Source organism: Triturus cristatus, chromosome 2_1 (genome assembly GCF_964204655.1).
Source record: "Triturus cristatus chromosome 2_1, aTriCri1.1, whole genome shotgun sequence".
In the NCBI taxonomy this organism is placed as follows: domain Eukaryota; kingdom Metazoa; phylum Chordata; class Amphibia; order Caudata; family Salamandridae; genus Triturus; species Triturus cristatus.
Genome location: NC_140581.1, coordinates 868,999,761 through 869,021,776, shown reverse-complemented (window position 1 = coordinate 869,021,776; position 22,016 = coordinate 868,999,761). Strand labels below are relative to the sequence as shown.

Genomic DNA, 22,016 nt, shown 5'->3' with positions numbered 1-22,016 from the left:
TGACCAAATCCCAGGAATCTTGATGTGTCGGACTTACTGGAGGTAGCAGGAGAGCCTCTGGGCCCCTGAGAACCCTCAGCATCCAAGAGGACTTTATCCCCCTACCAGCAGTGTGCCAGGAGGCATGTGTGCAGAGTGGTGGAGAAAGGGGGCATGGCCTACGAAGACCTCAGCAATTCTGCTGTGTGTGACTTACTGGAGGTAATAGAAGGGCTTGTTGGCTCCCAAGGGCACTCTAGAGCCAAGGGGACTTCATCCCCAACCAGCAGTATGCCAGGAGGCGCATTTGCAGAGTGGTGGAGAAAGGAGGGCATGGCCTACCGAGACCTCAGCAATTCTGCTGTGTGAGACTTACTGGAAGTTATAGGAGGGCTTGTCCACCCCCAAGGGCACTCTAGAGCCGTGGGGACTTCATCCCCCAACTGGCAGTGCAGCAGGAGGTGCATTTGCACAGTGGTGGAGAAAGGGGGCATAGCCCCTGAAGTTCTGTCGGCAATCATGCTGTGTGGGACTTACTGGAGGTACCAGGAGGGCTTGTTGGTCCCCAAGTACCATCTTCAGCCAAGGGGACTTCATCTCCCAACCAGCAGTGCGCCGGGAGGCGTGTTCGCAGAGTCATGGAGAAAAGGGTCTGGGCCTCTGGCAACTTGCAGGTCTGGCATTTAAAATTGTTTTTTTTTAAGGTATTATAGGAGGGGGGCCACGTGTCCATCCTTTCCTGGGCCAATTTGGGCCCTGGGGATCCCATCCACCGGGGCCAGGCCTTTTGGAATGTGGAGGGGGGCACATGGCCCCCTACCCGGGACGATTTCGGCCCAAGGACCCCATCCCCTGGGGCTGTTTTTTATCTAAAGGGAGGAGGGCCAAGCAGCCCCACTCCCGGGCATATTTGGGCTCCAGGGACCCTATACCACCAGGCCCTGCCTTTTTAATTTATTTAAAAAAAAAAAAATAAGGGTGGGGGGCAGGCAGCCCCCACTCCCGGGCCAATTTCGGCCCCAGGGACCTCATTCCTCGGGGCTCGGCCTCTATTGTGGGTGCCCTGGTCCCACCCAGGGCACCTATTTACTTTTGTTGGGGAGCTGACATTGCTTTGACAGAGAGGGAGTTGCTGAACATATAACTCTCTCTCTGTCAAAGCAATTGTGCTCCGCTTCTCGCAAGCAAGAGCATTTTTATGCTCTCACTTGATAGAAGCAGAGAACAGTTTGCTATGGTAGCATACAGCTATGTCCTGGGGGTGGCACCCCGGGACATGGCAGGAGCCAGCCTTGGGGGGTGGCAATCCCCAGGGACTTCTATGGCTCCAGGATGGGTACTCCCCTCTTTTCTTGAATTTTGGCCTGGGGAGGTGGTGGCCACATGGCACCTGCATTCAATCTGACAAACGCCCTGGGGAGGTGGTGGACCGAGGGCTGCGTAGGGGTCTGAGAGGCCCTATTTTAAAAAGAAAATAAGCCCCCAGGAGGTGGTAGTCCCCGGGGCAGCGAGGGAGGCCATTCTGGTCTCCCACACTTTCAACTGCAAAGACGCCCAGGGTGGTGGAGGTCCCCGGGGCAATATTAAGACCCAGGAGGCGGGGGACTGTGAGCCTCCCTCCCTTATAAAAAAATGCCCCTGGGACCTGGCCCACCCGGGGGCCGATAATTAATGAAGCGTGGGAGCCGAGTCCCAAGATGGCTGCCAACATTTCCTGGTTTGATGCGCTGGCAGCCAATCTGTTCTCAAGATGAGATCTAGAGAGGTCGCAGATCCTCTGCATGCCTAGATGTCTCTGCAACTACTGAATGGAACTACATCAACTTACAAAAAGGTTGCTTTCCCGACCAACAGCCAAATTTCTTTCTGCCAAATTTGGTGTAATTCCTTTCAGCAGTTCGAGCTGCAGCTGTGTCTGAAGTTCCAATGGAAATTAAAACAGGAAAAATGCATTTTGGGACTCCCCTTTTTCTCAGCCCCCACTTGACGGATCATCCCAAAGGTTTCAAGACAGCAGCTGAAGTGAGTGGCAAACTAGTTTTGAGATTTTCGCGAGGATTCGTCCAACGACGCCAAAGTTATTGTCGAATGAAAAAACGTTCTTCCTATGGAAAATACGTCCTAACTATAAGTACCTACTGGCGATTTATATAAATATTTATATACTTACCTGCAAAATACTTACATTTTCTTTGTAAAGGCATGTGTGGTAAAGGCATATGTATGGTAATGGAAGCGTAGTAAAGGTATTGTGTGGTAAAGACCACGTTGTAAAATCTGGTTCTCCTTGCATATAGTTCATCACACATGCCCTTTTCAGTGCTATAAGTCTTAATCAAAAATGCATATTGTATTTGGATGTTAGATTGACATCTATTGCATGCATTGTCATGCAAAAATTTGGTTTAACAATAAAGAAGTGAAACTAGGTTAAGTTAAAAGATTTTGCGTAGTCAAAAATCTTACCAATAATATGGCAGTCTCCAAGTTTGACGGTAACATCATCTAGTGCTACAAGTCCACAATCCCACAGGCTTTTACACAAGCTCACAAATACAACCTGCAGTTTATCAAGAAAAATATTTGGTAAGAAGGCATTAAAAAGTCATTTTGATATTTTAACAGTGTGCTAGCATTCTGAAAATGATTTGCCATAAAAAGATTATTGTCATTTTCACACACACCAGCCACCACACAACTTAGGCCTCATCTACCTGAACAGTCACATCTCCTTTCAGCAATCATCCAGACACCTCTGACCCACAGGACTCCTACTCATAACTCTGGGTAGTTCCCAAGTTTAGGGGGAGATCAGCTACTGTATAGAGCACCCTACAACATCAGCGACATTCAAAATTTGCTCACCTCAAATGTCTGTTTTTCTAGCAAAGTTTTTAAGCATCGGATTAGCACAGTGCCATCTACACTGTGCTAGAAAGGGACAAAGTATTTTGCTATTTCTACAGCAAAGTCTTTAAGCATAGGAGTAGCACAGTGCCATCCATATCGAGCTGTAAAAGCACATACGTATTGAAAAACTGAACAGAATGCATTGCTATGCGAGACGTGTATTGTGATTTTTTTCTTTTGGCAGAAGTGAATGCAATCACATTTGTATATTGTTGACAGATACAACACAATGTTGATGTATACATGATAACTAGTTGTTATTAATTGAATACTAAAGTCCAGTCACAGACCACTTAGCAACTCTCTACTCTCCAAATGTTCATATGGTAATATTGTTATCTCGCCAAATGATATGTTCCAAGATTGCTGAAACAATTCCTTCTATTTAAGGTTCTCCCTACCCTTCTTTTATGTTAACACTCACATTTGTTATCTTAAAAAGGTGCCGGAAATACCACTAGCCCACCCGTGACCAAGGCGTGTGTTACACCCAAGTGCATTGGATTTTGTTTCACATATGTGCACCTGATTTATGGCATGTAGCGTGACGAGAGTGAATGTGTCTATCAATCTCTATCTAATATCTATCTATCTATCTATCTATCTATCTATCTATCTATCTATCTATCTATCTATCTATCTATCTAGGTAGATATACATAGATATAGATATATATAGATATTTATATATGTTAATGTACGTATACATATGTATATGGGTTTGTGTCTTTTGGGAGGTATATATTTATATATGGTATGAAATATTTCGGAAATACATTTCATTTACATTAAATGTATATATTAAAATGTTTAACATTTACTACTTTAAGCTCTATTCATTGTAAAAAAAATCGATATTTTTGTCTATTTTTGGACGATATTACTGTCAACTCTATTTTTCGATATTTTTGTACTTGCTATTATATGTATAGGAGCATGATATTGTTGTAAACAATATTTTTGTCCACGGTATTGTTTACGACAATATTGTGTCAGTGATTCCATTGTTTCAGCTGCTGGCATTTTCTGCAACTTTAGCATCTTTACCAGTTTTTAGGTGGTGGTGGTCATGAAAAGCTTTTGGGAAGAGGATACTACTAAATGGATGGAATATTAGATATGGGAAGCAGGCAGGCTTATTATCAATACTTGGAATTACCCCCAAAAAGAAAGGGCCCTAGAAAATTCCAAAGGCTGATTTTGCACCTTACTTACCTGTTACAAGTTCTGCTGAAAAAAAGCTTCTCTAATATATTTCAAGACATTTTCAGTGACCTTTTTCGAAATGAGAACAGCCCCATTCCCCATAAGCCAAAAGCACTGAACAGTTAAGTCGAGGCGGCTAGAACTAAATGCAGAGCCCTTATCCCTTTTTTAAATTCACTAGCTGATCTATAACTTTTTAATATTCAGACAGTCAACACAAGTCTTTTTTTCAGTAGCTTTCTTTAGCTCAAGTATGTTGTCACAGAATTCCACCAAATACTAGCGCCATTCAGAGTCTGTTATGAGTAAAGTTACTTCGAAGCGCTCTACAGACTGGATCCTGTTAGTATCGTCCTGTTTTAGGACCTGTCCTGTTAGATAAAGAAAAATGTACAGAAGTATTTTATAGAGTAATTAGAGTCTGGACTTCTTCAGGGGGTTTGCTTGTATTAGCTCTCTGACCTGCCTGCGCCAATGAAGAACCCTACCACCAAAACAGGAAGCACTATTAATTTGGGAAACCACCACAGTCTCTTCGGTAAAACTTGAGGACTTGGCTGGCGCAGAATCTCATAAAATATTTTTTCCAAAAAGAAATTTACATTGGCAGTAACATTACTTTTTTTATATAATGCCCTCTGGTATTCCATTTTTTGCAGGCGATAATGTGCCAATCTTGCGTCATGCAGAAACAAATAGCCTCTAGAGCTTGGTGCAAAATACGTAATGCTACATAGCGCAGTGAATACACAAAGCCTAATAGATACAGTGAATAAATGAATGAATGAATAAGATTCTTTATTTTGTAACATTCTAAACCCACATATAATACAATAATAAACAGTGAAACAATAACATCGCTCTATGGTGGAGCCTTTTTTTTTATTATTATTGTCAGAAAGAAGAGACATTGCAATCATACATTCGGGTAGAGTACCAAAAAAAAAAACCAATTAGAATCATATAGCATATCCAAATATAACCTCAACTTTCCACTCTAGCATTATTTTCTGAGTTTCTTTTCCAAACAATAATTTTATTAAAATTTTTTAAATGATTTCTTTTTTTTGTTTAGTTTCTTTGCTTAAGAGCAAGATATCAAGATATCTTAATACTATTCTATTTCAGCATGCCCCAGACAGATCTATGCTTCAGAAGAGCCTGGGCTCCCCTAACTTTAGCCATGACTTTCTCTCTTTCCCCAATTTCCTTAAGAATTAGCCACCATTCCATCTCCATTGGGGGTTTAGAGGAGATCCAGGCTCTGGCAATCGCTAATCGTGCAGCTACAATCATTATTGACAATATAGGGCCATTTCGCCCATCATCTTCTTTATATCCTAACATCCTCTCAGTTATTGACAGCCTAAGATCTCGACCCAATCTATTAGAAATAGTCACCATGATCTTATCCCAAAACCCTTTCAACAAAGGGCAAAGTACAAACATATGTACTATATCTGCCGCATATTGCCCACATTTAGGGCAATTCTGTTGAGTCTCACTCCATTTGAACGCCAATTTCTCACACCCATCTGCCCTATTTTGACACAGCATTTGATATGCCTTACTAATAATTGCTTGTTGACTCTGTCCATAAATAAGTTCCCACATACTGGCCCGCTAACCGTCCGTATTTCTAACCTCCTAACCAAATGGTCCCTAATCTGTAAATATGTTTTAAAAAACACATTGTGGAATATTAAATGTTACACCGATATTTTCAAATGACTTCATACCATTGCAATCAAACAATTGTCCCAGAAAATGTACCCCGTATTTGGCCTATAGATGGACTGTACTATCCTGATAAATACCGGGAAGCATTGGATTGCCCCACATAGGGAGTTTATTATGCATTACGGAAAGAGAAAGTCTAGTTTCAATATTTTTCCAAATATATATAGAATCGCGTATAGTCTTAAAACGTACACATTTGAAATAGTTGGGATCATTAATACGATAAAGGAACATCTTGCTCTCAGCACCCAAAACCAGCCAATGCCAAGCCTCCGTTTACTCAGGATTCAGAAGGCTCCGCAAGCGGGTGACAAAAGCCGAGAGAAAATAAAGTTTGAAGTCAGGAAGGTCTAAGCCCCCCTGGTTATATAGAAGTTTCATTAATCCTATTGCCCTTCTTGCCTTCCGATACCCCCAAATAAAACTACTGAGAATGCCGTCTAACTTCCTAAAAAAAACATTCGGGATACGCAGCGGAATAGACCTAAAAAAATAAAGAAATTTAGGGAGGACCTTCATATTACTTCTGGATACTGGGGGCAAAGCCATGCTGGTGATGCTGGACTTGTCGGCGGCTTTCGACACCGTCCCCCATGACGGTCTTCTCACAAGACTCTATGAGATTGGACTACGGGGAACGGTGTTCAGCTGGTTTTCCTCCTTTCTAGCGGGCCGCCGGCAAACGGTCTGGGCCGCGCCAGATTCCGCCGTGATGCCGCCTCTAGGAGTCGGGGTCCCTCAGGGCTCTATTTTGAGCCCGACCCTCTTTAATATCTTTATGACCCCTTTGGCGGCGTTGGCGGAGTCGTTTGGGGCCCGGATCGTATCTTATGCAGACGACACCCAGCTCCTCTTCTCGTGCAAGAGAGGAGGAGACTTTGATGGGGAGAGTATCCGGGATTGCCTTGGGGCTGTGTTTCAATGGTTTCAACTGAACAGCCTCAAGTGCAATTCCGATAAGTCCGAGGTACTTTTCTTTGGGTGTGACACGGAGCCAGACTGGCAGGCTTGGTGGCCTACCAATATGTTCCCCCCAACTTGTTCATCCCAAATGGCTAAGAACTTGGGGGTCAAGATGGACAAGGGGTTGACTATGAAGTCCCAGATCCTGGGGGTGTCGGGCACTTGCTTCGGCCTCCTTAGGATGTTACGGAGGTTTCTTCCCCTCTTATCGGAGGAGCACAGGAAGCTGACTGTGCAGGCCCTGATAGGCTCTAGGCTAGATTATTCAAACGTTCTGTACCTGGGCCTGCCAGAGTACCTGCTACAGCGGCTCCAAATTGTGCAGAATGCTGCGGCGAGAGCGATTTTTGGATTGAATAGACGCGTTAGTGCTGCGGGCTTGCTCCAGACCCTGCACTGGCTCCCAATGCGCAAGCGGATCGCCTTTAAGGCTTTGACCCTGACATACAAGGCCCTCCATGCGACGGGAGCAAAGTACCTCCAAAGGAGACTTGCCTTCTACCGACCGGCTCGCTCTCTGAGATCAGAATCCCTGTTTTTGGCGATCGTCCCGCGAGTGAAGAGAGTGCGCTTGGGAGGTCGCTCCTTTGGACTACTGGCGCCACAGCTGTGGAACTCTCTGCCTCTTACACTTCGGGGAGCCACCAGCTTACTAGCTTTTAGAAAGGACCTCAAAACCTGGTTGTTCACCCAGTAGGTCTTTTTTGCTCGTTGTTTTCTTTCTGTCTGTGACACTTTCTCTTTTAATGTGTTATGTTAGTATACTGCAGCCTACCCTAAATAAAAGCGCCGGGACACTCTTTTTGAGTAGCCGTGCGCTCTATAAAAGCCATTTTAACATAACATAACATAACATAACATAACATAACATTAATGACATTACATCTACCCAAAATACTCAGCGGAAATTTGTGCCACGCCTTCATTTGTTTTTCAACTTTATTCAATAAAAAAACATAGTTTAGAGAATATATTAGCTCAATTTTAGAAGAAATTTGTACCCCCAAGTAAGTAGCCTTCTCACAAGTCCCTTCAACTACATCCTCTGGTTGAAACCTGAGTCTTATTCCAATTTAGCTTATATCCGGAAAAGCGCCCAAACTGTTTTGCCTCTTTATCTATATGTTCTATAGCCTCCTTTGTTTTTTCCGTAAACATAGCTATATCATCGGCATATGCCGTTAACTTAAGAGAGCGATGTTCAATATTCAGTGGTGGAATCGCGTTGTTAGCCAAAAGTGTTCGAATAAATGGCTCAATATAGAGAGCAAATAAAAGAGGAGAGAGGGGACAACCCTGCCTCGTACCGCGCCTAATAGAAAAAGGAATGGTTTGGATAGTAGAATATAGTAGCTTGGCCTTCGGATCCCTGTACATAGCTGCTACCAGCTTTCAAAATTTTTCTTAAATTCCAAATGCTGTAAGTGTTGCCCAAAGATAGTCCCAGGCCACCCGGTCAAATGCCTTTTCTGCATCCAATAATACCATGGCCAGTTGTATTTTTAATTTCCCTGCAGCATCAAAGGCAGCTATTGCCGTATTAACATGGGCAGTTGTATCTCTCCCAGAAATGAACCCATGCTGCTGGGGGGAAACCAACTTGGCCATCATCGGTGCTAACCGGGTGGCCAAAATCTTGGCAAACACTTTTGCATCTGCGTTGATTAAAGAAATTGGGCGGTACGAAGCACGTTCTTCCGGATCTTTATCTTTCTTTAAAAAGAAAATTATATTAGCAATATTCAATGAATCAGGTACCTGTCCTGTCCTCCCAATTTGAGAGATAACATCTCGCAGTACCGGAGCCAGGAGATTTTTAAAATGCTTATAAAACTATGCCGGGAGAGCATCATCACCTGCAGCTTTCCCCAGTGAAAGCCCCCCTATTGCTTCTAGAACCTCCTCTACTGTAACCTCCTGTTCTAAAAAAAGGGAATCCTCCTCCGTCAGGGTCGGTAAATTACTCTGATGCAAATTAATCATCATAGCCTTTGATACGGTCCATCACAATTTGTTGATGGGCCGGCTGCAGCAGATCGGAGTTCAGGGATCCGCATGGAATCTACTGAAGTCCTTCCTTACTAATCGAAGTCAGTCAGTATCACTTGGGGAATTCTCTTCAGGACCTTTCTCTTTACCTTGTGGGGTCCCACAGGGGTCTTCTTTAAGCCCCACTCTGTTTAATGTATATGTCCCCTCCCTGGCACCGCTCATTCAGTCTTTCGGGTTTAGCCTGACTTCATATGCCGATGATACACAAATTGTGGTTTCTCTACAAACACATGAATGGCAAAAGACGGCATCTTGTTTTAGTGACTATATGAACGCTGTTGGGAAATGGATGGAGAGAAACTGTCTGAAATTGAACTCTAACAAAACGGAGGTGGTTTGCTTCAGTAACGCCCCTTCGTTTTGGACCCCGGAGTGGTGGCCTGACACTATGGGCAAACTTCCCAACAACAGCAAAAAGGTAAAAAATCTTGGAATTTGGGTGGATCACAAGCTTAGTTTTAGTGATCAAGTGAACGCAGTGTCTTCTGCCACTTCTTTCGCCTTAAGATCTTGTAAGAAAGTTCTCCCGCTCCTTCCTATAGAGTGTCATCAAACAGTAGTCACTACACTCACTATGTCCAGGTTGGATTACTGTAATAGCCTATATTTTAATATGCAGGAAGGAATAATGAATAGACTGCAACTATTGCAGAATGCCGCTGCTAGGCTTATATCAGGCATCCCCAAGTATGCCTCTGTCTCAAAGGAGATACGGAGGCTTCATTGGCTTCCAATTAGAAAACACACCCAATTTAAGGCTTTGTGTCAGGTGTTTAAAGCGATTCACGGAACAGGTTCAGCATATTTAAAAGAGCGATTAGTATGGTATACTCCTGCCCGAACGCTTAGGTCAGCTGCTGCAAAACAAGTCTGTGTTCCTCGTGTAAAAAAAGCCTCTTGAGGGGGTAGAAGCTTTGTAGTGAACGCAGCTAAAACGTTGAATAAGCTCCCACTACATTTAAGAGAGCTTACTAATCTTTTGGCTTTTCGTAAAGCCTTAAAAACGTGGCTATTTTCGGAATAATCTTTCCAGTCTGATGCGGAGTTCCTTTTTTAGTATTTTTACACAGCGCCAGAACGCCCTTGGGTAACAGCAGCGCTCTATAAATGATATAAAATAAAATAAATAAAAATAAATAGCAGTCGTATCCTGCCCTTCCTCCGGAGACCATCCAGGAATTCACTGAAGATGCTGTATTGGGCAGGCCCAGCGGACAATGACTGCAGAAAGGCTGCTTCTTCCAAGCTGCCAGTGACTGCCTCAATGTAAAGCCTTTGGGTGGGTATGAGTAATAGTGTGATCAGGTGCTTGTGAGCCCAACTTTTCTATTTTCACTATTTAGTCTATAAGGTCAACCTGTCAGGTTAAAGCATCACACAATGTCTACAGTATAGACACATGTACGTCTTCCGATAGTGTATCAGAGGACCATTGTATAATAAATCTCAACAAATCATCCAACCAACTAACACATTTCTGTGGTTTCCACTGTGTAGTTACTGTTCGGCTGCACTTTCCATTGAATTTTTTTATTTTCTATTTGCCCGTGCATGTCGCGGCCATGGAAGGATCAGCACCAAATCTGGTGTTCACTTAGTACATTCAGATGAGATCTAGCATGGCAATTTTTGTGCACTGTCATGCAGTGGAAAAAAAGTTAAAGGGGGAGGGGTCAAAATCGATTTTTGTTCCATTTTAGCTCCCAAATGAAATTTTGCTTGCAGCTACAGTAAAATACTCTGAATGGAGTTACACCAAACAGCATGAAAGAAGAACTCCATTCAGAAAGGCTGCTTTTCTTGGTTTGGTGTATATCTCTTCAATGGTTTTTGAGATTTTAATGTTGAAATAAGGTGGACTTGAAAGGCGTGACACTTTTGTATACTTTCTTAGTTGAAAAGACATTTGTTGAATTGGTCATAACATTTGAATCCTTTCATGAATATGTATCAAATTTGACACACCCTTGGTATGCTGACACTAACTTTGGTCATTTGTAATTTGGGCAATTAAAAAGAGGGAGAGGAAAAGTGCTTTTTTGTTAATAACTGGTAATGAATGCACAAAATTTGACAGAAGCTTCAAGGAATTAGTTTTCTAATGGTATGTCAAGTTTTGTACCAATCCATGGGGTAGGGGGGAAGCAAATTTAAAGTGGGGGAACAATAACATTTTCATTTGCGTGTAACTTTGGCACTGTTTGATAACTCTGTTACAAATGTGGCAGGCAGTTAACAAGTTACATCCGGTGCAGGTATTTAAAGTTTTCCGCATATCCAATAATTGGGGGAGGTCACAGTTCAAAAGGGGTTCAATTCATCTTTGATTCACTAATATTTTGTAGAATCTGCTCAAAATGTGATAGAGACTTAGCACATTTAGCCTACTGTTCAGATTGTCAAGTTTGGTCAGTAGGGGGGGGGGGGTGAGGGGGGGGCTTAGTTAAAAGGGGAGGAGGCAAAAAAAATGATCTTTAGATAATAAAAATAAGACTATGAGATGAATCAGCACACAATTTGTCAGAATCTTGGAAGGACTGGTTTTCTATTGGCATGTCAAATTTTGTGCCAATCCCTCTGAGGGGCAAAGTTAAGAGTGCAATACATTTTCATTTCTTTATCACTTTAGCGCTGTTTGATGAATCTGCATCAAATATGGGAGGCAGTTAGTTGTGCTGATCGAGTTGGGGTGGAAATGTAAGTGGTGGGTAAAAGAAGTGTTCATGTGCTAATAAAAAATTGGCAAAATTTGATGTCTCTGCACTAAATTTGTCAGATGTTTACCAGGTTTAGCTTTCTATTGGTTATGTCAAGTTTAAGGCAGGTCTGTTGGGGGAGTGGAGGGGCACAAAGATAAATGAAGGTTAATAATTGTTTTATTTATGAATAACATTGACACTGTTTCATAAATCAGCGTGAGTTTTGAAAGACACATAGTAAATTAGGTCCGGTGTGACAGGCCATTAGAGCAACTCTTGCTGCCCATGGGCAAAAAGGGTTGGGTGCGAGCCTGGTCAAAGGCCATGCACTGCACAGAATGGGTGAATGGCAGGTGAATATGGTACATGGCAAAAACAACCCATGAAATTCACCGAAAAACACAGTTAAGGGTTATTTACAGTTCAGTGAACACAAAACCGAAAAATTACATAAATTCGCCGATTATGCCATACAATGCACAATCCACACCACATTTCACACCCCCTGCCATGCTCAGTATACGCCTTAGTGGATGTCATGACTTTGTATTCGTTGAACCACGACTATCTTTTTGACTGTGTTTTGTTCCAGTAAATATACATGAAGATGTATATTCACAGAGCTTTCTTAGACATAAAATGAATTTATAATGCATTTTGGAAGTTTGTGTCTATGCGTGCCATGCACAGCGCTTGGTACACTGCTTGTGCAACAGAACCGGCATATTTTCATCCTCCCCAGCCTTATAGCTTCCAAAGCAACAAACTCCACTGACTGTGCACACCCAGTCATATCAATGGTTGCTCCATGCATCACACTAGTACATAAGCTGCACTGGGCACCGAATAGTGTCTCTTACCTGGCAGGGCATCGGTTTCTGTATGGTGACCTCAGCTCGAATCCAGACTCCCTGAGGGGAGTTAAGGACGGACCAGACTTTCTCCTGAACCACGTGATTCTCTTCAAAGATATAAACCGCAAGAGCGTCGCTCATTTGTAAAAATCCATATAAGGCATAATAAAACCGCAGACAATACTGCATGTTTCCTGGCAAAGAAGGACCATACAGACGACCAAAGTAGCCTGGCTGTGATGAAAACCTAGTGTTAGCCAGCATGAAGTAGCCTGAAAAAGACAGAAAGATAATTCACAAATGTTAAAAACCTCCAAAATAAATATTTGCATTCTGAAAGTCAGACCTACTCCAATGCTTCTAGCAGTCAGCCTACAAGTTAATTCCCACCCACATTTATGGGAGTGCTATTTTTGGAGCTCTCGGGTTAAACCTGTTAAGAGCAAAAAGCTCCAGTGTGGAAAAATAGAGTAAACCGATGTCTGCAGAGCTGCAGATACAAACAATTCCTAGCTCGAGTGCATGGTCTGTACCCGGAGTAGGCTTAGTTGTGCATTGTGCTAGTTTTGGCACAGGGCAACACAGGGAAAAACATGAAAAGCCAATAGAAGCACACATTTCTGGTCATCAATCAGGGTGAAGGTGATATTTATACTTTTGTGTAACAACACGCTCATCGACTTGGGAAGCCATTCTTTTATTATGAGTTGCTGCATCTACCAGGTCATCTCCTAGTCACAATCTTGTGAACATCATGGTCCTCATTACAGTGCATTTACTAACTGACCAGAGGGTGGTAAATGTTTGTATTTGTTGGGCAGTCCCGGGTAGAGAAGGATGACATATACACGTCTCTGTCTGGGCAGTCAGCCACAATGTTAAGAATACAATTTTATCACAGAGCGGAAATGCCCCTGCTGAGCAGGCAGTCAGGGTTCATGAAGAACCTCCTTCAATGTCTTTTAATAGTATTCACCCCCTGGAGGATAGCCTTATTCTGGAGAATGATTACCCTTCCACCACTGCCAATGTAATACTGAACGATAACACACCGGTGACCACTGGCAATGGGAGAGGACATCCCCATGGACATGGGGTAAATCTGTCCCAAGCACACAAAGTGCCTCCGACTTCAACTGCAGCAGAGAGTACAGGGAGAGCGGTTATACCATCATTACAACATTTTACTATTTTCCCCCACATTTACGTAATGAGCATTGCTACCCTGACAAGTCACTGAAATTACAGATTCGACATATGCTAGCTACCATTATTTATATGAGGAACACTTACTACAGACTTTTAGGTAATGAAAGTCATGATAGTAATAGTGAGGCCAAAATATGTCTTTTCTTTTCTTTTCAGTGCTCCACTAAAGGCCTTGTAATATTAAGAATAAAGTGAGAAAGATCGTTCTCATTGCAGCCAAAATCTGAACGTAAACATATTTGTAAGAAAATGGCTTATTAGTTGAGAAGGATTGGACTCCTATCCACATCCTAAGTCCCAAAATCCTATTAGGCCAAACACACAGTTTCGAGAATTTTAACCCCTTCGATGCTGCGCAGATTCCGCCGCTGTGCTGACGGAATCTTGCGCGGGTGTGGTCATGACGGAATGGTTCCGTCATGAGCACAGCTCAACCGTGGGTCATGACGGAACCATTCCGTCATGAGCACCGAAGGGGTTAATCTGGGCTCAACCCTTGGTAATTATGCCACATAACAGGCAGGCTTAACTTACTAAAATGTACTAATCAGCAACACTAATCAGTTAAACAGTCAAACAGTCAAAGCACAACACAATCAAAATCCTACAAACAAATTCCAAAAATGAAGAAAAGATTAATGAGAAAAATGACACCAAAACAACTAAAATCCCAAAATGGTCACTGGAGATGTGAATTTTGAATGTTGTGAGGCAAAAAATACCAAAAGAAAGTAAACCTCCAACCATAAATCACTGTTTACGGTTGGCTGGAATGTAGATGCAATTTCAGACTGACCGCTAAGGAGCAGAGGTCAGATACAGTAAGCTAGTTGTCCCAGTCAAGTTCTTACCTTCTGACTTAGTCTGTTTTATAGAAGTCAAAATCGTTCAACGGGCAAATGTTGAAGACTGTACTGATGAAGTCCACTTGAAGCCAGAAAGCCACTGGACGAGGCTCTTCTGAAGCTGTTGGTTTTGGCAAGAAAAGCTATGAGTTGGAAAAAATCGAATTGCACGGCTGCCGAAGTCCTATTGTTGGGCAAATACTTATCACACTTTTTCCCGTTCAAGATTTCTATCTATGAACTTAGTTTTAATTTTTAGGAACTCAAAATCTTTCAGCAGGGAAATCCTGAAGCTGTATCTGGCTAAATGAAATTGGATACTTTTGCCACTAATTCCTGCTGATGCTCCAGAGGTCTTGGAAGACCAAACATTGGACATGTCCCAACTTTGTAGACCTTTTGGGCCAGTTTCTCTTATACTCCCATGACCTCATATACAACATTTAATGGCCAGGGCACACTCCAGCAAAGGCCTCCAGCAAGGTCCAGTCTGGTTCCTGTTGTTACTGGTCACTCCAGGAAAAAGGCCTTTTCCAATTTTTGATGTCCCTATAGCCACAATGGAGGTCTGCCTACTGATGCTTGGAGTCCATTTAGTCCTGGGCACAAATTGAAGCAGGTCCAAACCCAGGGGCGGTTCCTTTTCTAGAGCAATGGCGCGTTGACCCGCCACCCAGCCAGTGTGAGGCACCAGTGCATGATCATTTTATAGATTAAAGTCCTGCTCGAGTTCGCTCCGACCGAAGGTCAATGATGTGAGCTGTGGGGACGTTGTAACTAGCATAGAGGGAGGGATAAACTGGGTGATTGAAATGACTAGCATTAATCAAGTGCACATGTCAGGTTGGAAAGGTCTCTGATTGTGGTCAACCCGACAAGTGCACTTCAGGACTCATGCCAGTGCTTTAACAGGGAGTCTGGGGTAACTCAGCAGAATCCCACTGGTCTCCTTTGGAGCGCTGGGTCTACCCGATGCAGCCAATCCTTGTTTTTATCTCATGTAGTTTTAAGAATAAAAAGCATGAGAGCAAAGCCTGGATTTTTTTGGACACTAAAGCTTCTACCATTGGGCCCATGCCCAAGCCAAGGGGCGTGGCCAATGTATTTAAGGGTGTAGCTTAAAAACTCATATGCTAAAAATCTGTGCTTAGCATAGTGTCCCGCCCTACTGGTATTTTGCTGCTTCTGTCATTGCATCCAGATATATATTATAATAAGTAACAATACACCTACAACAAATCAGAACTATTGACTTTGTCAATGGTTGTTAGTTGCCTAAGATACATAAACTGTGTAAGAGTGCAATCTGAAACTCAGATTGCAGGTGGGGGCTCCTGTTCTCGTAACACTGCTGGAGAGTGTTTTATCATGGGCTTAAACGTAACTTTTTTCAAGTTGTAGTTGAAGAAATGCAAACATCATGTTGACTTTTAGAATGATCTTTTGCGTTTATTCTCCATAAAAGTTCCGAAACATTTCCAAAATAACAGTATCCAGTATTATACATCCATGTATTCTACCCAATGCATTTCTGGTCTTTTCATCAGACCCTTCGTCAGGGGTCATGGAAAACTGTAAACAGAAACAAGCCAGGAAGGCTGGTAAACCTAGACGTTTTAAACATTATAAATAATAGGGCGACAACTTTAAATGGTGAAAAATCACAACATGGAGCGTGAAATTAACTTTCAGAATTCTAGAAGATAATGAAAACACAAATAATGTTCATGCTCTCGGTCCAACAACTCGTAATAAGACTCGATTGTTAATGTAACGTGCTGTTATCGAGTTAGCTGTTTGGGACTCGTTCCTTGTGTCTTTACCGATTTGTGATATTAGTTGAAAGTGTGCAAAAAACGTGCGAGCAAATGGCTTAATAAAGTTGTGAAAAAATGATACAAAAGTAAAACTAGCAGCGTTTTAACATAATTAAGTTTCCTTGGTGCTCTATTAGTACGCTAGTTGATTATGCTTAAAGTCTTTCTCAGAACAAAAGTGCTCCTGTTTAAGACTGCCCAAAATACCTGGTCTCTGTGTGGTGAGTGCCTTCGCGGTCAGCCGTGTTCAAATTCGGTGTAATCGCGAGAGTAGTGTAGCGAAGATTTATCTCAAAAGCAAAAGCGTGAACATAAAAAGGAGACTAGCGCCTATCACATTTGTGCGTAGAAACAGTGTATTAAAAGACTAGGGACGTAGACATAGAAAAAAGACATGAAAGAAAGACTAATCGTGTGTCAACTCAAAATGAACATCAAAAAATTATTTTTGCCAAAGAATGTTGCTGTCTGATAATTATAAGTGAGCTCTACCAGTACTAATGAATTATACTGTTCATTTGCGTTGTATTGACATAAACACATTTTAAATATGATATCGAGTTCTTAACATCCTAAAACATTGATGTATGTTTTAGGATGTTAAGAACTCGATACCATATATTATGGAGAATAAACGCAAAAGATCATTCTAAAAGTCATCATGATGTTTGCATTTCTTCAACTACAACTTGAAAAAAGTTAAGTTTAAGCCCATGATAAAACACTCTCCAGCAGTGTTACGAGAACAGGAGCCCCCACCTGCAATCTAAGTTTCAGATTGCACTCTTACACAGTTATACTTGCACCCTGGACCTAGGTGCTTGGTGGTTGAGCACCGACCTGAACATTAAAACAAAGATATAAACTTGATAAGCTTCGAGTGCACGTTGGATACTAATTTTCTAAGATACATAAGCAACAGCTATTACTTTGTTGTATAGAACATTGAAAATGCTTCAGTTTTGAAATGATGAGCCTGAAAGAAGTATAACGAGTCTTTTTGAAGTTACCTGAAAGGCAGTGAAGGGTGGTACTGCTTCAGAGTTAAGAATATTTTTACCCTGTGTGTAAGGGCAAGAATAGAGAGCCCATTAGGGACATGTCTCAGCAGGGGACCTGGAATAGGTTACCAAACAGAAAGGGATATGGGCGCAGGGGGCCGTTTTCAATGTGATGTATCTTTCGCCTCGCATTGATTGAAAGCGAGAAAGGTGGGCACATAGCTAGCAAAGTACACAACCGTTTCTAGATCCATTTTAGGAATCAAATGAAACGTTTTCTTTTATGACTGCTGTGTTAAAACATGATAATTTTGGCCTAAAGGATGACCATGATTAAAGAGCGGGAGACCACTGGATCGGGCTGACCTCTTTTGCATGATCTTAAAGCCATCTGTTTTTTAGGGGAGAGGTAAAGGCAACATTCTCTGGACAGTGCAGGGCGGCAGGAAAGCTGTCTTACCCCCTGGCTCTCAATATGCACATCTTTAAGAGTCACTCAAGTCCTGAATACTCATTTCCAGGGCTTTAAGTGGGCCGGGTCTCACCGGTGCTGAGCACCAGCAGTTTTTTAAAGGGGCCCTCGAAATGGGTCTCCATTGGGCTCTGTTTTGTGCCCTGGCACAGGCGGTCTGTTTTTTTCTGGACTGCAGTGACAGCAGGCACATTGATGTGCGCATGCTCACACTGCTTACTTCTCACCAGTGGAGAAGTTACGTCATGACGTCATGCCAGGTGAGCGTTGTAGGGGAAGGGAAATCTTTTAAAGAGAGTCCTTTTGTCTCTGGATTTCCCTTCACTTTTTGAAACTCAGGAGCAGGAACATTGTTGTGGTGTCACTAGGTCTTCAAGTGGAAGCTTTTTCGACATTATATACAAGCCATAGTTGCTGCTTATTTATCTTAAGCAACTAACAACCATTGACAAAGCCAATATACCTGACTTGTTGTAGGTATGATGTTACTTGTTGTATCATATATCTGGATGCAATGACAGAAACAGCAAAATACAAGTTGGGCGGCACACTATGCGAGGCACAGATTACATGTTTTTACAGCTTACGTGTTTTTAAGCCATGCCCTTAATGACATTGGCCACGCCCCTTTGAGAGACCCCCCAAGTTTTTCATCCCACTTAAAGCCCTGCTCATTTCACAATTTTATATTTTTAGAGTTTTTGTACAGCACCTTAGGTAAATATGTTTACAGAGAAGGCATTGGAGGAACAAACCACTAGGAGAGAAGCCTGTGCTCACTAAGAAAATACAGGGTAGACACCAGTGACAGCACAACGTTCTAAAATGTTACGTTTTCTTCGTATGTATCATGTTCATCCAGTCCCGGTTTCACCTCATGGGGATAGCAGGGTGAATCCTGGGGTGTCGAATCAGAGCCTAAGAGCTCCTAGGTACCGGAGGCAGTGTGATGAACCCTGAGTGTCAAGGTCAGGTCTCAAGAGAACCCAGACAGTCATTGTAATACTCCCTTACTGAGATGCATAGTTATGTCCTCCAACAGACATCTCCATGTATTTATATCATTAGTATAATCATCATATGACGTTGAATCAAATGGTGGTGAGAGGAAAAGAGTTGGAGGGCAATGCAGACAAAAGACTTAAAATTGGCAAAGATGAGACTGGCTACAAGAAAAAAACACATTGCACCAGAGAGGAGGATTGAAATGCCTTCTCCCTTAATTAGCAACAACTTTGTAAAATCAAAGCACTTCACTATTCTGAGATGTTTCTACTGGCAGAGAGTTGTGTCCATAGTAAACCTGACAATATGCCATGAAGAAAAAAAAATCACAACTCAATTATTAGGAAAAACCTTTTGAATAACAAGGCTACACATTCACACATGCTTTATATACCTTCTTGCTTTCTTAATAAATTCTTCATTGAATTTTGCTTTAAGATGCAGCATTTGCCACCTTTTCCCAACATTTTCTCAGAGAGGATAATCATCCAGAATAGCTTACATTGATACGGTTCGCTCACTTGCTTAACATGCTACACATCTCCAACCTTTACGCCCTGTCCCTTTGAAATGTCACCAGCCTCCACTGTCCAACCCTTCAGCTCTCTACAGGTTACAGAATTCACACCCGGTCCCTTTTAAGTAGGTGAAGGTCCTGGACACTTCTAAACTGCTCAGCTAGGGTTACGCTGGATCATATTCCTCCTCATGCTAACCTGCCCGGCTCAAGCTATTGGTTCTACTTTAAGATCAGCATTTCACACCTCACCAAAGAAGCACCAACAAGCCAGCTGCAGGCATGCTAAGGCTAATTAGACCAGGGGCTTCAAGCAGGAAAGAAATACCTTTTTTAAATGTTACTTTTTCCATACATTTATCAAAGATCCAGCTTCACCATTGAATTGGATTCTCCTCACTATTAAAAACAGTGGTTGAGCCATCACTGTTACTTATTCCAGCCCAAAGATACAGAACAGACACATTAGCCATACTGGAACAACACTCAAACATTACATTCTTATGTATCCCACATTTAAATATCTGACACTCTACATTGTGCAACCCTAAAACACACCCACGATCTAAAGGAAAGGTGTTTTCATTTTGTTTTAATAGAACATCAGGATCTAATCATTGACTCGAGCACTACTTCAGTCCAGAATTGTTCATCAATGAAGCATGATTTGTTATACCTCTTTCTTCAACCAGGTCACTATTTTTAATTTAGGGATCATCAGTAACTCTTTGAAGCTGGAGCTTTGATTTTTGGGCCATGTTGAAAGAAGAGTTTCTTCACTAACATAGGTATAGGAGTTCAAACACTTTATGCGCCAGTCTACCTGCCTTGGAAATTATCTGTAGAAACAAACACTAACTTCACACTCCTACGTGTGAATTAGAGATGACAAAGGAGAGGAACATTTGCAACTCTTCCAAAACAGGATCACTAACATGACCCAACCATGCTCCAGTCTTACCTCCAGCAAAAGTATCTCAGTTGTTATCATATCTCAAATGTTGACACCTCTTGACCAGCTTTTAACACTAGTTGTAACTCTCAGACATAGTGGTAGCTCTCATACTCGGTGTGCATGTGGTGTTCCAATAACAAACCCTGATTCACCAAAATATCCAGAGTGTTAACTTTTTGGATCATTGAGATCCAGCATCTCATTTTCCAAGGGGACACATTAAGGGAGAGTAATGAGAATTTCTTTTCGCTATTAAAGGCTGCCCTGTTGGAATGTGTAATGTTGTTTTGGGTTCTACAACCTTTTCTATAATCTTAGACAACCAAAAATACCACTTGGTGATAGCAGAGCACATGATCATATAGATATGTGCATGAAAATTTTAAAAAGGTATCACAACAACGAGCAACCTTGAGGCACCAACACTTTAAGAGCCACAGGGCTGCTTTAAAGGTATTCACCCACATTTTGTTTAGATCTCATAAAGCCATCTGGTAGTCTTGCCACAGGTTTCATCCTTTCCAATAAAACAACATACTCAAAATTCTCCTGCCATTTTGAGCATCACAACTAGTGATGATATACTCCGGACTGCTTTAAATATCAGCTGTTTTCTCACACCACTCTTATTCCCATGCCCTGCACAGGCAGAATCCCAATGTATAGTCTCTCATTTAAAATTAATTGCCCCCCCAGAAGTGACGCCACTTCCGTTACTAGGACTTCCCGGTCCCTGGGAGGGGTCACATGACCATGTTGGGTCATGTGTGTTGCGACATCAAGCTGGTCATGTGCTAGTCATGTGCTCATGGTCCTACCATGTGGTTAGAGCTAGATGGCACCTCCCAACGATCCAGAGCCCATGGTGATCATGTGACCATGATGTGATATAGAGGAGTATACCCCCTTTTTTGATGTGTAGAATACAAATAAGGATACGCCTAAGCAGCCTAAGCCAAATACAGGAGTTGCCCTCCAGAAGGAGATCACTCTGTTGTCATGAAGAGATACAGTCACCTCATCAAAAAGACTCCCTCTGATGGTGGTTTAAACACTATTGATAGATATTATCGTAGCCTGACACCAGAAACGATGGAGTTGAATGCACATCAGAGTGATCTTACTGAGGATGGTCACAACGTCATCAGGTTTGACGAGGAGCTCTGCCGCTGGCTTGAAACGCTCAACCTTAAGGATTTGCCGCAATTATTATCCCCAGTTAAGGGCTCTAGCAGCGGCAGCGAAGCCTGGAGTATTGAAACACCTGCTGGAAACGATTTCATCGAAACGGAAGATGGTGAAGAATATGTCACAAACTCCAATGTCGGTTATGCCTTGATGGATCTCAGCAACTCCCAGCATACTACTAATTTGTATTATCATCTGTATTAATAAGTCACTCATAATGTGATTACGCTCTAATTAGCAGATAAACACCATTCTGATGGGAGAGACGGTTCATGTTATATTGTCAAAGGATTAAATATAAGGCAACTCGAAAACCAAACAGATATCGATGTACCTAATCCAGTGGTGTGATCTCCTGTCCTGTATGCATTGGGCTTTACTTTTACTCTGCTCCAGCCAGAGCCGGCCTTACGGTCCTGATGAAATTTACACATATCCTCTTCAAAATTGCAGCTTTCCTCTTCAGGATCAAAAGCGAAACCTGCAAGAATAGACAATTGAACAATTACCCTAAATAGTGCGTCATTCACACAGGTGAAAACTAAGTACAGCTAGGCACAAATAGATGTCATGCTTTTAAAGCTAAAGGATACAACTCAATGACT

General features: G+C 42.2%; 1 protein-coding gene across 1 annotated transcript in view; it reads right to left on the bottom strand.

Moving 5' to 3' along the window:
- MAMDC2 (MAM domain containing 2) overlaps positions 1–22,016 on the bottom strand; it is a 474,787-nt gene that overhangs the window by 106,548 nt on the left and 346,223 nt on the right. The window contains exons 8-10 of the mRNA XM_085633013.1: positions 21,746–21,892; positions 12,409–12,674; positions 2,446–2,539 (exon numbers count right to left, since the gene is read on the bottom strand). Of these exons, the coding sequence (XP_085489139.1) occupies positions 2,446–2,539; positions 12,409–12,674; positions 21,746–21,892 (507 nt within the window). The remainder of the gene's footprint in view (positions 1–2,445; positions 2,540–12,408; positions 12,675–21,745; positions 21,893–22,016) is intronic.